The 17,434-nt window shown below is 37.1% G+C and overlaps 1 protein-coding gene across 4 annotated transcripts in view; it reads left to right on the forward strand.

Moving 5' to 3' along the window:
• VPS13B (vacuolar protein sorting 13 homolog B) overlaps positions 1–17,434 on the forward strand; it is a 481,062-nt gene that overhangs the window by 35,456 nt on the left and 428,172 nt on the right. For 3 of the 4 annotated variants that reach the window (XM_048068672.2, XM_048068670.2, XM_048068676.2), the window contains 3 exons: positions 9,911–10,034; positions 15,781–15,948; positions 16,987–17,168. In XM_048068672.2, the coding sequence (XP_047924629.2) occupies positions 9,911–10,034; positions 15,781–15,948; positions 16,987–17,168 (474 nt within the window). The remainder of the gene's footprint in view (positions 1–9,910; positions 10,035–15,780; positions 15,949–16,986; positions 17,169–17,434) is intronic. The other variant, XM_048068671.2, reaches the window with a different exon arrangement.

Here is a 17,434-nt window from a genome sequence, read left to right on the forward strand (position 1 = left end):
TTCTGTGATTAGAAATTGATCAGTTGAAAAGTAAGAAAACTACTTAAGTTAGGACAAATAGCATTTTTGCCAGGCGTATGGAACTCTCTGAAACTTACCATACAATTATAATCATGCAGCAGATTTTACTTATATTAAAGATATTTTAATATCATTAATACATATAATTAATACTAATTTATATTACTACTTTATATTATGTGCATAGCATGTACGCATAGCATACGCATGTATGCTGCATGAGAGTAAATATCATAAATAAGTTAGAATTACGTTTTGTCTTAACATAGCACTAAAAAGTCCATAGCATTCTTTTTGTAAAAATTTTTCTTAGAAATATTTTTTCAGTCATGTTATGTTAAAAATTCCAATTTCCATTTGTAGACTGTATTGTATGCTGAGACCCTACTTCTTCTATAATGAAATTCCCCACACTTTTGAATTTGCAGAAGGCAGTGAAGACTATGAAGAAATTCAGTATTGCCGTGCCCATGGCTGACAAATTTCATTCCTGCATGAAGCTCCCTGCACTGGCAAAAGGATCGCCAAAGTAACATTTCCAGCTAGAGAAGAATTCTCCTGGTGCTGGAATGGCTACAAGCTCATATTTGGCTTAGACCCATCTGAGGCAGTAGCTCAGGAAGAAAGGACTGTGAGGCTAAAAGTCTGTGGCCCCAAACATGTTTTAGTTGTGTTGATTTCAAGATTGGTACCTTAAGGAAACCAGATGTGCACGGTTGTGTTAGATGTCTGTTGTTCATTCTTCTCTTCCTCTTCTGCTGTGCTAAACCATTAAAAATTGAGTCTATTGACTAATTTCAAACACTTTTGATGGAGAAATAGGATTTAAAGGATGATAACCTATGAATTTCTGAAAAATCAGTAGCAGGTGGGGAGATTTTAGTGGGTATACTCCTTTCCTTATTGTCATGTAGTATCCGTTTCCATCTGGTTGCCCCCTTTCTTCTCTATCCACCCCCAGCAGCAGCTAAAAACCAAACAGTGCCCAAGTGGTGCTCAGCAATAAGAAGAGCTCTCATGGATAGGAAGTTCTCCAGGTAAAGCTCTGTGCCTTTGTGCCTTCCTCTGTCATGTGGCAGAGGTTTTTTTGAGAACTGGGGTTTGCTCAACTGGCCACGTTATTGCTGGGGGCCTGCTGTAGGTATCCTGCTCGATACTGTTAGGGATTAGGAGAAAACTTGGTCTGGACAGTATTATACCCTCCTCTGAGGGAAGTGGGTGGCAAGGTTATGTTGTAATAAAAATTATTACTACATCCTTGGCAGGTGCTTGGTGGAGGGAATTCTTGCACAGGGGTCTGGCTTTCTAATAAACTGAATTGTAAGTGTGTTAGGGAAAAGTAGCCCCTAAAGAAAGCGTGAAATGGAGCTGCAACTGCAATGCACCAGTACACGGGAGAAACAAGCACCCTTAATGATCTTCCACTGTGAAGGCAAGTGACATTTTGGCTAAGGGTCTGGGGCCAGTTTAAATAGGGTTGAGGACTGGTGCTAGCCCTCTAGCAGGTGGAACAGATTACAATAGGAAGAGTAAGCTGAATGGGCCAACACTTTGCTAATAGTTCCCAGATGTTGTTTAATAAATCAGCAATGTGATCAAACCATGCTCACAACAGTTTTTCTTCCTGCGGTGTTTCAGGAGACCACATTGATGAATGCTGTAGAAATACAGAGCTCAGCTATTCTTAACTAATATTTCAAGGGACTTGTAACAAGGATGAGAATATGCCCAGTATTTGACGCAGCATCTTCTAAAATACCATGCAAAATGTTTGAACTGGTTTAAATACTGTTGCTTCTGGACAGAAGAAGTGCAGTGATGTAAGAAGAAATGTGCCTGTTAAGGTGCTGACCAGTTTAGTGGCTGGAACTGTCTGTGATGTGAACCCATCGCCACCCCTGACCTGTGCATGAAGCTGAGTGACAGCAGTATGTTGTACAGTTTCCATGAATGGAGCTGTTGAGCTTGAAATAAATATAAGTTCTGTTTTGTTCAGATGTAATGTTCAAGAGAGTACTTTTTAGATGTCAGTTCTTTTATAACTCTTAATTTTGTAAGATTTGATTTTTTTTTTCTTTTTTTTTTTTTCTGAACATGAGTCAAAAAAGAGGATAAAAATGCTGTTGGTCGCTTCTGGTCTCTTTTCTTCTTATGTTTGCAGTCCATTCTCCTGAGCATGTTTCCTGTCAGTCTTTCCTCCTGGTTCTTCCTGGTCAGCTCTTTCTGCCAATCTTTCCTCTTTCTTCCAGGCATAGAGAATGTAAGTGGGGCAGGAGGCTGCTTTTAACCCATATCCAGCCTACACCAAGGGTGCCCCACATCCATCAGTTTTGCTGAAAGAGTTCAGCTAGCACCAGTCTCTCTGGTACTTCTCTCCTCTGACTCCCCTTCTGCCAGGCCACCTGGGTTTCAGAATTACCAAGTTACAGAATTGTGTGCCCTGTGAGCTTTCTGGAACAAACACATTGGATTTGCCTTTTTTTATTATTTCCGTACTTCCTACTATAGCAATGTCAAATCTTGAGTATAGCTGCCAGTTGCTACTGTAATGCTTATTTATTTTTTAAAACTGTTTGTTGTTTTCCTCTGTGTAGCTTAGAGGGCTGTAGTTGAGGATCAGGACTCCATGGTGCTAGGTATGAAACACGGAATAACGTTACAGAATTAAGATGCTCTCCCACCCCTATCTCCCCAAACCAAAACACTGGGCAAACTTCCTGTAATACGAGGAAGAGTGAAATCTTTGAAAAGCTTAACCTGGGAGAAATTGTGGAAAAAGCTGTTTTGAGATGTTTATTTCTATTAAAAAGCACTTACATCATGGTAGGTGGTCTCATTTTTTTTTTAAAGCACAATAAACATATCAGAAACTTTACTAGATGATCAGTTAACAGTTTATAATATAAGTTTCTTCCCAAAACAGAAAGAAGATATTTGTACAACTCACTTCCCTCAAAAAGTCTTGCAAAATCATTTTATTAGTCGCTCTGTCTTGGGTGTTGAGAAACTGGGGTGTATTTCTGAGCAGTCTGAGGAGCACTTAGTGAGAACAGTCTGTTTTATTTATCTTTGCCTCTGTGGCCTTATCACCACAGTCTTTCAGACTCTGACAGCTCCCTTTCTTGTAAACAAAAGAATGCTCCTTTCAAATACCTCTGATAATCAGCTAATCAAACCAGTAGCGATGTCACGGGGAGATGTTATTTCCCAGAAATCAATAGCCAGATTCTGCAGTATCTGTGTAACAGGCAGCTTACCACAAGCTTCTTGGCTTTCAGTTGGGGCTGCTGGTGCAGCGTATTAGTGTATCCTCAGTTTTTACATAGAAGTTTAACTCAGACCCATATTTCAGAGCACATCGTGCTGTGCTAATATAGAATAACTAAACATGGATTATGTTCCCGACCTAATACAGGTAACTGTTCGGTGTGCTTTGTTGGTCACTGCTACTACTTGACTATCTCAATCTAACATCAGCTGAAACCAGATGCAACAAGAAGAGCAAATACAGATTAACACCTTGTTAAATGAGTTCTTGATTGCTTCAGGTTGTTCGTTATTCTTAACCAGGTTACCCTTGTTTATTCTTCCACTCATCGAGGTGCTTTGGCAGCTGGCTACAGACTGCACTTCTTCCCCAGTTCCTTGGTATTTCTCCTTAATAATCCAGTACATAATTTGAAGAGTTGTTTTTGCCATATTTCTCCATGAAGTAATACTGAAAAAAAATAAGTAGGAAAAATCAAGACCTTCCATCGTCTTGTCTGTCTTAGGGAAAGACAGAGATGAATCCCTGAGTACTCACTCTGAGATGTGTGATTTGCCTGTTTGAAAAGTCTTAAAATTGGGTTTTGTAATAGTGAAAGATTCTCATCAGGACAAGTGTGTGTGTACATACATATACATATATTTATATATACAAACTTCGATATGTAGTACTGAACTCCTTAATTATTGTACAAAATAGCAACCCAATCTGATTTGGTTAAATATTCCTTTTTGATATTTTATAGTGTCATGATTTTAAAATGTACATGTGTATGTCCTGTCGTATAATAAACTATTTCTTTTTATAAAGTTAATGTGCATTAAGACTGTTAACCTATACCTTCCAAAAGATTTACAGATGTCATGGTTAAATCACTGTTTTTTTTTCTGTTCAGTGTTGTGACATTCCTAAATTGCTATTCATTAGAACAATCATAAAATTATTTTCTTATTGACATACTTTGCTGATGACTCTTAATGAAATATTCCTATCAGGGTAATTGTGCAACACAATTATTGGGGCTGTATTAAAGCTGCTGATTCATTTGTAAGTAGCAATGCTTGACCTGTGCTAGCTATCAGAAGTGTTGCAAGATCACACAGAAGTGTAATATTAATGAATTTGTATGAATATAACGAATCTGTATGGATCTATGTATATAATATGTTTTGACAACTATGTGGCAGTGAAATGCAATCACATCTTTTTGAAAGCAAGGTTTTGATAGTGCTTACCATTTTAATTAAACATATTTTAAAAGCAATCTTTTTAAAAAACTTGTATTACTTTTATATCTTTTTTTTCCATGTAGAGCCATCCTAGAGCAATTTGGGATGATAGAGTTCAACCACCTGTTCAAAGCAAGCCCAGTTAGAGCAGGTTGCTCTGTGGCTTGGCCAGCCAAATGTTGAATAGCTCCAAGGTGATTTCACAACCTCTTTAGGCAGGCTGTTCCAATATGTGACCACCCATCTGGTGGAAAAGCTTTTCCCTAGACCTGCTTGGAAGTGCCTGTTTTTCAACTTGTGTCCATTGCCACTTCTCTCACAGTACACCTTTGACAAGAATTTGGCTCAGTCTTCTCTGTACCCTCCCAGTAGGCAGCTGTGTAAAGCGGTGGGATCTCCCTTTGATAATCTCTAGGCTGAGCAATCCCTGTTATCTCAGTCTTTCCTGAGAGAGAGCTCACATGCTCCAGGTCCCCTAACCACCTTGACGGTCATCCGTTGGAATTGTGGTACACCCACGTCCTTCTCATTCTGGACAACTGTGTGTGTGCTGGAGAGCCCCAGACTGGACACAGTACTCCCCACAAGGTCTCAAAAGGGCCAAAGAGAGGGGAAGGATCACGTCCCACAGCCTGTCGGCTTTACCCTTGCTAATACAACCCAGCACGCCGTTGGCCTTCTTTGTGGCAAGGGCACGCTGCTGGCTCTCGTGCAACTTGTTACCCACTGGGACACACATATCTTTTTCTATAAAGCTGATTTTAAGCCCTTTGGCTCCTAGTCTATACTGTTGCACAGAGTGGTTCTGTCACAGGTTACAGGCTTAGCATTTGCCTCTGGTGGACTTTGTGGAGATCCTGACAGCCCATTTCCTCAGCCACTCAAGGTCTCTGTCAACAGAAGTCTTGCTCACCAGCACATAAGCTCCTCTTCATGGGTTGATACCACCCACAGCCTTGCTATGGTGCAGTCCCATCTGCTGGGCCTTTAATAAGGATATTAAATTGCAGGGGCTGGTGATTGAAGAATAGCACAGGTAACCAGCCACCAGTTGGCTTTGAACCTGAAATTGCAGCCTGGTGGTCCAGGTGCTTTTCCACTCAACTTACCCTTCGTGTCCAGTCAGTATCAGCTGTGTAAGGACAGCCCACCAGCAGGGAAGAAGTTCCTCTTCTGTGGATTTTGCATGTTGCAATTGAAGATACACTTCACATAGGTGGGAATATATATCTCTTACTGGCCAGTGAAGGGTATTAAAGCTCATTGTCTTAGAAATGACGAAGGAAAAAAAGAGCAAGGTTTTTGTAGAGTAAGAGACAAAACAGTGACAGAGAAAATGCAAGTTTGTGTAGTAGTTTCTTAGAATTGGTTGGGTTTTTTAGTTTTTAATTCATAATGGTAATTGCTTTTACACATTCTCCTGTTTTCTTTTAAACAGAACTTAGATTTTTTTTTACTTGGTTTCATGAAGTCAAAGGGACAATATTTGCATAAATAGCTAAGTGATCCCCAAGAGAAAACATTCTTTCCCATAAAGCATGCTCATGAGACAGTTTGGAGACATGAAATAAGTTTTATGTATTTTAAAATGAGAAAGTGTCTTTTTTCCGAGAAAAAGTACGCATTTTAAGTGTGGAAAACAGAATAATGAGCAAAGATAAATTCTGCCTGTTAGGAAAGATCATAATAAACCTCATCTAGTATATTTTCAGGTTCTGTCAATTTTAGCTCACTTTAAGCCTTGCAATAATTGTTTTATATGGCGCATTGCAATAGAAAAGTGACTGAGGAGCTCACATGTAAATTTACTAGCCTAGGTGCGAGTAGCATGTTACTTATGACTTTATGCATAGTTTTAGATGTAACCATAGCGCTCTATAAAAATGTTTCAGCACAGTACCTGGTCTGAAGTATTTGCCAAAAGGGAAAAAGAACGGAGCCTAACTGTACAAACTTTTATTTCTCCTGATAGGTTAGAAGTTACCATGATATATTAGTGTAGTAACGCCCATACGCAGAACCATACATGAACATTTTTGAAATTTTCTCAGCTCTGTTTATGACATAAGCTAGAGGAGAAAGCAGATTTTAGTAAATGAGTTACTTTCTTAAAAATCAGCACTCTAGATGCATCATGCGTAGTTTTAGTTTTGTACTGTTGTGATTTTTACTTGGAATCGCTTCCATTAATGCTAAAATGAATGGGCACTCTATCAAATATTATACTCTAACTAAAGTTATTAGCACTTTCAGAATATTATTCCCTTCCCATCCCCAATATAATTTTTACTTTAGCTTTAAAATGTTTGTCATCTGGTGTGAGCTAGATTTATTAGAGTGTAGTAGTTTTAGTACATTTTGGCTGCGTGTTTATGATGACATCACTGTAATCTATATACAGTATGTGATTTCAGTTGTTTCCAGTGTTAAATATTTTCATAATTATGCTAGTTTTGGCAGCTCACTTGGAACTTTTTCACATCTCTTTAATGAACATGTTTTACTTGTGGGCTTATGAGACAGCCACATGTTTGAGAAATTAATAGTGTGCTCTTAAAGTTAACATTGAGCAGAAATGTGCAGACACAGAAAGCTTTTGGAGTTAAGTAGGAACGTAGTTCCTCTAAGGTCACAGCCACTGTTATCGTCTTCTGTAATTAAAGAATGCAACACTTATTTTAGAAAGTATCAGTAGCTGTTGTGAAAATGCTATGTGTTCTTGTTAAAATAAAACAAACCATACAGCTCTTAAAACCTTTTCCATAATTGTGTAATGTAAGGAAACGAGCGGGTGTTGTCCATGATTAAAAGAACTTTTTTCAAATGTTTGGTCAGGTTCAATTCTTCTTAAATGTAGGTAGACTCTGTTACTTCATATGGATTAAGTCATACAGGTATATTTCTAAGATAACTTATGTGTGTTGTGTTTTGGTACTAACTTAGGACATGTAAGTTTTTTTGTTTTGATTGCTTCTTGATCCAATTTACTCTAAACGATTGCAACCGTTTTCCATCACAACAGACTTGTAGCTCAGGGGAATACAAAAACTTTATTAAATTTATGTGAATATTTGAGACTTTCTTCTAAAATGTATGCAACCCATGGTTTCTCCCCTGCTCCTCTAAAAAAATATAAAAATTAAAAAAATAACCCCCCCACCTCCCAACTAATGTACTATTTGTACTCCTCTCTGAAAGTAGTAGAAAGATAAATCAGTTGTATTTAATCTTTAAGTGATAGTAATATGTATGATGAATGTGTTGCACAGATTTTGCTTGAAGTTATGAAAAAGTTCATTGGGCATGCTTGTGGCAGTACAGGGACAGAAGAAGGCTTGGTACACTTAACACTTCCAAAATAGAATGCTTTTTTTCTCTCCTCAATTTTCTTTTTCATGTAGCCAACATAAATACTGCAAGGTGAGCATAATGTGGTGCTATCAGGTCAATTCATTAAGTGGTCCTACCACAGCGCTCTGTACAGTCTGAGCTCAGGAAAGAAGGAAATGTGCTAATTGAGCTGGTTGGTAACCCTGACATTTCATTTTCTTGCAACTAAATAGCAGTATGGTGACTCATCTGAAAATATGTTTTCATAGTATGTATGAACTACTTTCCAAGAAAAAGGGTTCAGTTAAAAGTTATTTAAAATTTTTAGCTTAGAGTCTGTAATTTATTTTTTTCTCAGGAAGCTGGAGATGTGAAAGAGAGAGGAGCTTTTCTGATTACCAAACATTTATTTTGATGAAGTGGCTTCTTCCAAACAGAATTGATATTGAACACCAATTTTATTTTTTTCATGCATTGGAATGGAAAGTCCTGCATGACTAAGCACCCACTTCATTTTTCATGGATCACGGTGTGAGATTCCCATATGACTAAAGTGAAGTTTCTAGGATCTGATCATGACCAAACTTCTCTTTAAGATGTATAAATTGATTTAATTCTATATTCATGACTAGAAAACTTCAAATCCTTTATGGTACTCACCCTTCTTCTAGAAGTTATCTTCTACCCATTCCAAAGTATGAATGGGTCTGTTTTTCCATTTTCTCAAAGTAAGCTTAGTCTTCTGTTTATTTTTTCAACATAAGCTTATATTGCTCATCATCTCTGCTTTTCTTTCTGAAAAGTTATTTCTACTTTATTGGATCATTTCCCTTGTATTCTGTGTATGTAAACACAGAGTGGAAGGAAATAAACTTTGTTCAATTGTTTTTGAAGCTGTAGACTTCTATTTAAAATGTATCATTGCATTTAACTTTTTTCTTTTAATTTCATTTAAGCATTAAGAAAACAAGTAATGGGAAATTTGTTTCATAATTTCTCTGAGATTATTAAAAATGCCAGGGAGCATGTAAGAAGTGTGTCATCTGCTCTGTAAGGAATAAAAAGCCACTATAGCTGTATGCTTTTTAGTGTTTAGAGGATTTAGGAATATTATAGCTTCATACTGTGGTGCTTTACATCTGTTGCCTGAACCCTTTTTTTGTGAAGACCCTCTACGATAATAGTAGTACCCAGAGAGTACCCCACTAATTTCCTGTAGGAGGCTGCATCTGTTGAAGAGAGAATTCAAGTTGCGTCAAAAGTAAGGAATTGCTTCTTTCCTGAGCTGCTCTCCTAATATGCTTACAGGAATATTCACATTACTTTTCTTGGGTTTCCTGCCTTTGAGTTTTATAATTAAACTGTCATTCTGGAATGCAGTGGCAATACTAGTGGGGTATTTCAAACCTAAGTTCAGCTCATTAGGATTTTCTTGTCTGCAAAATTCATTGTGTAAGGCATATTTCTTATTCTCTGATTACAAGCAATATTTCCTGCTGCTGAACTCCAGAGAGTAAATAAGCTAAATAAGCTATATGAAAGCTCAAGATGAGCAGTTGCTTCATTTATCTTTTCTGGGGCCACGCTTATTATTTTACAAGTCTGCAAAAATATTTTGCATTGTGAAACAGCTTCAATTAGTTGTATTAGGAAAGGCATGACTCTGACATCTTGTGTGAGGTTGTTTCATGAGCAGGCACATAAGCTCGTAAAACGAGGTAGTGTTTCTCATTTCAGGGCTCTGGCTTTGTTTGAAGGAGTGTTTCAGCAGAAATGCAGCTAGATGTACTTTGTTCAAGTGAAATTAGTAGTTAAATAACGGAGTATTATTATTATTATTAAAGTTAATAGAAGTATTAATTATAAATTATTTTTTATGTTTTTAATAAACATAAATGTTCTGTAATCATTTCTGTAGTTAGATGGATGTACAGGATGTACTGAGGGAAAAGTACGACCAGAAGTTTAATATACCAAATATTTACTGGGTTGGTTTTCCCACATTTATTTTATTTATTTTTCTTCTTTGTTTGATTGACTCAATTGCTTTCTTCTCCTGTAGCAGGAAGACCATGAAAGTTGTGGTTCTAGTTCAACAAACCGCAGTACTACGGAAAGCATGAAATCAGCAGTAAAACCACGACGAGTTCAGCAGTCTGCTTCTCCTGACCCTGATTTACCTCCAGGTAGGCCATAATATTTCAGAAGCTCAATTTTGCCTGAGTGATGATAGAACATCTAAATTTTATTCTGGTGGCCAGAACATGAAAGTTATTTTCATACCTCTGTCGAATGATTTTACCTTTTAGTAGTTCTGTCTGTCTGAAAATCATACAGCAGTGAAGAATAGAATGCTTGAATATTATACAATAGTAGAACTGAAGTGCAATAAAACTTGGTTAATCCTTGCATCTTTCCCTTCCGTTTTGTTGTATCCTTAAATTTACATAACCTCTTTGTATGTAAGCAGGGTTAGGGTTAGTGTGAGAACCATCCTGTAGAGGTAGTGTGTTAGATTTTAGCCTCTGCTGCTCTGGTTCTTCTGTTTCAGATCACTCTGTTTTCTATTGCTCATTAACTGCTCAGTGTTTCACATTAAATTCTTTTCCCACATGTTTTCAGATCCTTAAAACGCTTTTAAAGGTAAGGTTTTCTCTTTGAGAGTAGTAATTCTGACAGATGTTGCTTATTTAGTCCTCTGTCTACTTGTAGAGATGTTGATTTTTCTGACATGGAATTTGTCTCAGTTGAACTTGGAAATATTTGTATGATACAAAAATGCCTGAAGAACTATGTTATCTGATTATTTTTGTCTCAGTTTGCACAGAAATTTCATGTATGAGGTTTAGTTTTGTGCAGAAAAATGAAACTTGAGAGCACTGGAATGAATTGCAGTTTGCCTTCTGAGGGCATGTAATTTTAGATGGGTTAAAGACATGACAGTTTTGTGTTATTTTTTTCTGTCTTTTTAACTGTTCAAGTTTATACGTGCCTTAGCTTGAATCAAAAAAGAACATTAAAGTTCAGTGTGTGGAATATTATGTACTCATATCGTCTTCCTTTGGAATGGGTCCTTGTAGAGCCAGAGCTGGAGGCTCTTGGAGCTCCAAGATCCAATAACCTCCAGTGACTCGTAGCAGCTACCATGTTCTACCATGGACAGCGCTTTGGCTCTTGCAGCACGTTGGAGTTTGGATCTTGGGGTCTCACCTGTGAACAACAGGAGGCAAAGACATGCCAAAGTATTGGAAGCCTTTTAGGATGGCTTTAGGATTTGGTTTGAGTTTGTTTCCATGAGTGTCATCTGTGGGCTTCCCAGAAAGGTCTAGTCTTAGGGAGTGAAAGGCTGGAGGCCTGCGTATTGTGATGTTGACATCTGATAAAGTTGAATATTCCAAAAGATGTGTTTCTACGTGTCCAAATTCAACATGGACGTTGAGAATTGGTTTGCATGTCGTCTTTTATAAATATATTGTGCTTCTCAATGATTACTGTGCTCATACTGTGACACAATATCTTCATTGATGATCTGGATGAGGGGATCGAGTGCACCCTCAGTAAATTTGCAGACGACACCAAGTTAGGTGCGTGTGTCGATCTGCTCGAGGGTAGGAAGGCTCTGCAGGAGGATCTGGATAGGCTGGACCGATGGGCTGAGGTCAACTGTATGAGGTTCAACAAGGCCAAGTGCTGGGTCCTGCACCTGGGCCACAACAACCCCAAGCAGAGCTACAGGCTGGGAGATGAGTGGTTGGAAAGCTGCCTGGCAGAGAAGGACCTGGGAGTACTGGTTGATAGGCAGCTGAATATGAGCCAGCAGTGTGCTCAGGTGGCCAAGAAGGCCAACAGCATCCTGGCTTGTATATGGCCTGCATGGCCAGCAGGTCTAGGGAGGTGATTGTCCCCCTGTACTCGGCTCTGGTGAGGCCGCACCTCGAGTACTGTGTTCAGTTTTGGGCCCCTCACTACAAGAAGGACATGGACGTGCTCGAGAGAGTCCAGAGAAGGGCAACGAAGCTGGTGAGGGGTCTGGAGAACAAGTCTTACGAGGAGCGGCTGAGGGAGCTGGGCTTGTTCAGCCTGGAGAAGAGGAGGCTCAGGGGCGACCTTATCACTCTCTACAGGTACCTTAAAGGAGGCTGTAGAGAGGTGGGGGTTGGTCTATTCTCCCACGTGCCTGGTGACAGGACGAGGGGGAAGGGGCTAAAGTTGTGCCAGGGGAGGTCTAGGTTGGATCTTAGGAAGAACTTCTTTACTGAAAGGGTTGTGAGGCATTGGAATGGGCTGCCCAGGGAGGTGGTTGAGTCACCATCCCTGGAGGTCTTTAAAGGACGTTTAGATGTAGAGCTTAGTGATATGGTTTAGTGGAGGACTTGTTAGTGTTAGGTCAGAGGTTGGACTAGGTGATCTTGGAGGTCTCTTCCAACCTAGATGATTCTGTGATTCTGTGATATATAAGGTATTTGCAATACTGTAGCAGATTACAAGGTCTGGTGACAACTTCTTATGTTACTATTTGATAGGTTCTGTAGGTGTTCTTTGTGCTTCTTTGAACCTGTAGTGCACTATCACCTCCTTCATTGGGATCACATTGCATTATCAATTGCATACAGTATGTAGGTAGTGAATCCTAATGAAGCAGAGAGCATTAGGGAAAAGCTTACCTTATTGGTTGGGCTTGAAGTTACTTTCCATGCAGCTACATTCCCTAAATACATTTTTTTTTTTTTTTAATGTATAAATAACACTTTATTTAATCACAAATCCTATGTGGTAAGTGGCCTAGATTAGGAGTAGAGACTTCCTTACAGGAAGGTTTAATTCTCTGTGCTACAGCTTTAATTTGTACATCTTGTATTTTAGTAAGATTTGCTTTAGTCTTTGGAAGATAGAGGTATCAAACTAGTGCTGTAATTTTTTGTCATTATTTTTGTCAAAGATTTGTGTGTCCTTTAGTTGTGCTGTGTCTTTGCAGGATGGAGCTAGGCAGAACTCATCAAAAAATCTAGCTTTGGTAACAACAGAGCACTGCTAGACATAGGGGAGGAGCCTGATGATGCCAATTCTGTTGAATCAGTAGACTACTCTGAGCTGTAGTGCTATGATATTCTTTGGTGTTGGAGCCGAACCTGCAGACAGAGTTCTTACTGCACAATGCAGTCTACTGTGTTCTGGAGAATATGGAAAAAGCATCTGCGTGGATTTTATGGTGAACCTCAGGAGAGGACTTACCCCTATGGACTGTTTGGTATTTTTGGTCACTTCATTGTGGAATATCTGAACTTTAGTGGCAAGGATAGTCATCGTGTTAGGTTTAAAAATTACAGAAATAAGAATCAACCCCCACCTGTTTTCTCCCACTTATGTTTTCAAACAATAACCTTTTCATTTTACACATGAAGTTGCCAGTGTTTTTTAACTTTGTTTTGAATGCTAAAAAATACAGTTAAAATTGATTTTCTTGAAAGACTGATCCTCGTTCATAAGAATCTGCTTGTAGTATGTTTGAAGCTTAAAATTAATTCGAAAGATGGTACCTGCATCATACTTTTGACAGTGTGCTGCACCACTAGTTTGGAAACGTCTTTGCAGAAGAATGTAATGAAGGTTTTATCAAATTCCTGACCCCTATTTCATTTGGGAGATAGAATTCTGCTCCCTCTTTTTGTGCATCCAGGCAAAAAGACATGTTGATGAAAGCTCATGGTTTGGATGTTAGGTTAGTCCTTGTTGCTGCTCTGTTCTGTCCTGAAAAAATGTTGGAATCTACCCACAGAATCTACTTATAGAATGCTCTATTTTTTGTTTTTGCTGCTGTGATACTGAGTTTGTAATGTTTCTGTATTTCAGAGCAGCAAATCGTAAATTAGGATGACTTTGAAAGTTTCTGGAAAGCAAAATACTGAAAAAACAACAGCAACAAAAATTTGGTTCTGTGGAAAGACAGCTTCAGTTTCTTCAATGGAATTAGTAGCTTGCTCCAAAATAATTGTTACTGTTTATGATTTTGTAGTTTCCAATTATAAAGTCTGCATAATATCTCCACCCTGCACTTAAAAAAAAAACAACTAAATGATTTGTGCCAGCATCTATTAATAGACAAGCCAGTTCACACCACTCTGGTGAGGAAAATGGTCTCTTATGTACTTTATTCATATATGAATGGAAATTAAAATCATACCCTTAAGTATTAAAATAATACAGCAGGTTTATTGAATTCCTATAATCTAAAAGTATGCATTACCGTCTTGTCAGCGAGAAAATTCTGAAAAACAAATTACTCTATGTATTCCTTTCCAGTAGTTTTTTAGATTGATGCACCAAAAAGCTTAATGCAGTCACATTTCTAACATAATCTGTTGGAATTTTTGACTTTTGCTGGGTTTCTGGTTTTCCTGTTTGTGTAGACAATGCTCTAAAACATTTTCCACATTTTGTTTCAATACAATTACAATGCTATTAAGATGACAGGAGAAGTTAATGTTATTTCTGCGCTGTTAAAGCTAACCTTACTCAAAGGGTAACTTATGCTCAAGAATAGCATAAAATGAAGCAATCTGTGTTATGATAAGAAATGTGATACATGTTTTACAATTAAGATTATAACATTGAAATACTTTCTAAATGTACAACTGTGCTTAATCAGAATCCAAATATTCTACTAGTGATATCTGAAAGCATGTCTTGCACTTAATAAAGGAGGTGGTTGGAGGCTTTGAATGCTGTAAAAGAAAAACTACTGATGTCAAGTGTGTAAACTTGCAGTTGCGGGACTGATGAAAATCACTGTGGTAAAATATACTCTAAGATGAAAACTAATATTTAAATGTGAAACTATGAATAGCTGGAAAAAAGCGGAGTAGAATGTAATTAGCAGCCTGAGTCTGCTCCTACTGATCATGTGATGTTTTGATGTTCATTTTAAGTTTATGTGAATGAAAATTCTAGACACAAATGAGTCTTATTTAATGCACGTGTCAGAAAGCTCTCCTTTAAACCTGTGGATTTATACCTGTACAGATTTTAACTGATTTTTTTAGCATATATTAAATCTATTTTTAGATAGAGTATGTGAGTAATGTTATAATTTTTCAAATGTAGAAATTTTAAGACTTATTTCTTTTCCAGTGCAAGGTAGTTAGCTCCATAGTTAAATTCATTATACAGAAAAGACATGAATATGGGCAGCATTTAATTTCTTTACCATATTGTTAAAATATGAGTGTTTACTGCATATTGGGAATTCACAGAAGAGATTATTTTTCCAGTCACATTATATCTGAAAAAATCTAAATGGATTTCATCCCAGTAGGCTTCAGTGCAGGTGCTTACTATTTTGGTTGTTGACAGAAACTGATTTTCTTATATCTCACAGGGTTCTTATTGAGCATGATGTGGATATATTAGCTCATGGAATGAAAAAATGCTAGGAATATTAATATTTGGTTAACTTTTTTAAAAAAAATAGTTGAGAGTGAAAATAGTTATAATGGATGCATATTTGGAAAGTTCCATAGCGACTGTGGTGTTCATCTTTTCAATCCTATCTCTAAATAACTTTCAATTAAAAATTGCCATTAGAATTCTTGGTCTACAGTAATCCAGAGTTTTTTATTATCTTTGATGTAATTTGAAAGCTAATTCTTGACACCAAAAATAGTCTCTTATGCTGTAATAGATTTTTAGTATTTACAATTTTCCCTTTTTAGTTTCTCTGCTCTATTTCCAAGGGTCTCATTGACTTAACTGCCCTGAATGCCCAAAGAGTTTTGAGTCGTGTGATTTTTGGATAAATAAAGGGCAATGATACTTGATTTGATATTTTAGTCTTCAATTATAAAGGAATACAACTTGGAAATAATCGCTTCAGAAATAAATAGATTTGATATCGTGTCTTCCTTACAACTGCTTAATATTTGTTTTGTTTTATAGGTTATGTTCAGAGTTTGATTAGGCGTGTTGTAAACAATGTCAACATTGTGATCAACAATCTCATATTAAAATATGTGGAGGATGATATTGTTCTCTCAGTCAATATAACTTCTGCAGAATGCTATACAGTGGATGAGTTTTGGGATCGAGCATTTATGGACATCTCTGGTAGGTAGATATTTTTTGGCTTTGTGTATCGGTGATAGTCAAATTTATATTAAAAATTTTAAGTCTAATACAAATGTCTTTTTATGTCAGAAATAAGGTGTGAAAATAGGCAGAAGTTACCTTATTAATATTTTTTTAAATAAAGGATGGAGGAATTGTAATGATATAGATTGATTCTTAAGGCATACTTATCTGATTACAGATAATTATACAACACATTCTGAAGCCCTCCTTGCTCATACTTGCTATCCTTCTGTGATTGCATTTTATTTTGTACTTGCCACTGATGGTGAGTGCTTATGCAATCTGTTTCTATTTCTATGAATAAACAGTACCATCTTAACGTGTTGCAATTGTTCATGTTATATTAAAATTCTCTAAATAGGCGAGGTAGAGGTGTAGTAAACTGCGCTGCACTGTAGTGACGATGGCATAACAGTTGTAAGACATGTTTCATTTCATATTTTCAGGAAAAAAAAATTCATCTTGGTTTTCAATGGCCTGATGTCTCAGTCTTTAAATTACCAGTATTCACAGTAGTTCTCCAAGTCTAGTTGTTCTTACTGATGTCTGATAGAGGTGAAATTTGAGCATGGAGTATTTCAGGATCACACAGAATATCCCTGCTAGACCAGGGAATTTCAGTAATGGTTTCCCGAGGGGCAAAATATACAAGATTTTTGGGGGGAAAATAATGAGGATAATATTAATTGGTATTATGTTTGCACATAATGCACTACTCCTATTTTATATACATAACTATTGTATAGGGAATGGATGAAAATTTCAATTTTTTTTTTGATTAGCTGTAACTAATTTGTCCGCACTTTTAAAGTATGCAGCTGAAAAACATTCTTTGTGATGTGTATTAAATTGTGCTCTTTAATCACATAAGCAAGTGCTTTGCTGATGGTCTAAGTAATGACCATGCAACTATCTTGTATTGTTTTCTTCTAGCTAAGAACATGTATATATGTTATTTTTCTGATCCAATATACTTTTTAACCTATATATATATGTACTTTCTTCTTTTTAAAGCCACTGATCTGGTATTGAGAAAGATGATCAACTTTTCTGACTGCACAGTATGTCTTGATAAAAGAAATGCTAGTGGTAAAATTGAATTTTACCAGGAACCTCTGCTGTACAAATGTTCCTTCAGGACTCGTCTGCACTTTACTTATGATAACCTCAACTCCAAAATGCCATCTATTATTAAAGTAGGTATCCCCAAGTCTTTCATTTGTGTTCATGTGTGAACGATTTTGAGGTTTTTCAAAATATACTTTGAAATTTCAAGTAAGATGAAAAGCCAATGCTGTCTTCCTGTTAAAAGATTTTTTTTTGTGTTTGATTCATGTGATGCAATTAGTCTCTTACAGCATGTAAGGAAGTAAAGCTATTTAATCTTTTGTATTTTTCCTAAAGCTTTAAAAATGAAATCATCATAATTGTAAGGAAGAAATATATGTCCCCAACAATCTGT

This window comes from Anser cygnoides, chromosome 2 (genome assembly GCF_040182565.1).
Source record: "Anser cygnoides isolate HZ-2024a breed goose chromosome 2, Taihu_goose_T2T_genome, whole genome shotgun sequence".
Taxonomy (NCBI): domain Eukaryota; kingdom Metazoa; phylum Chordata; class Aves; order Anseriformes; family Anatidae; genus Anser; species Anser cygnoides.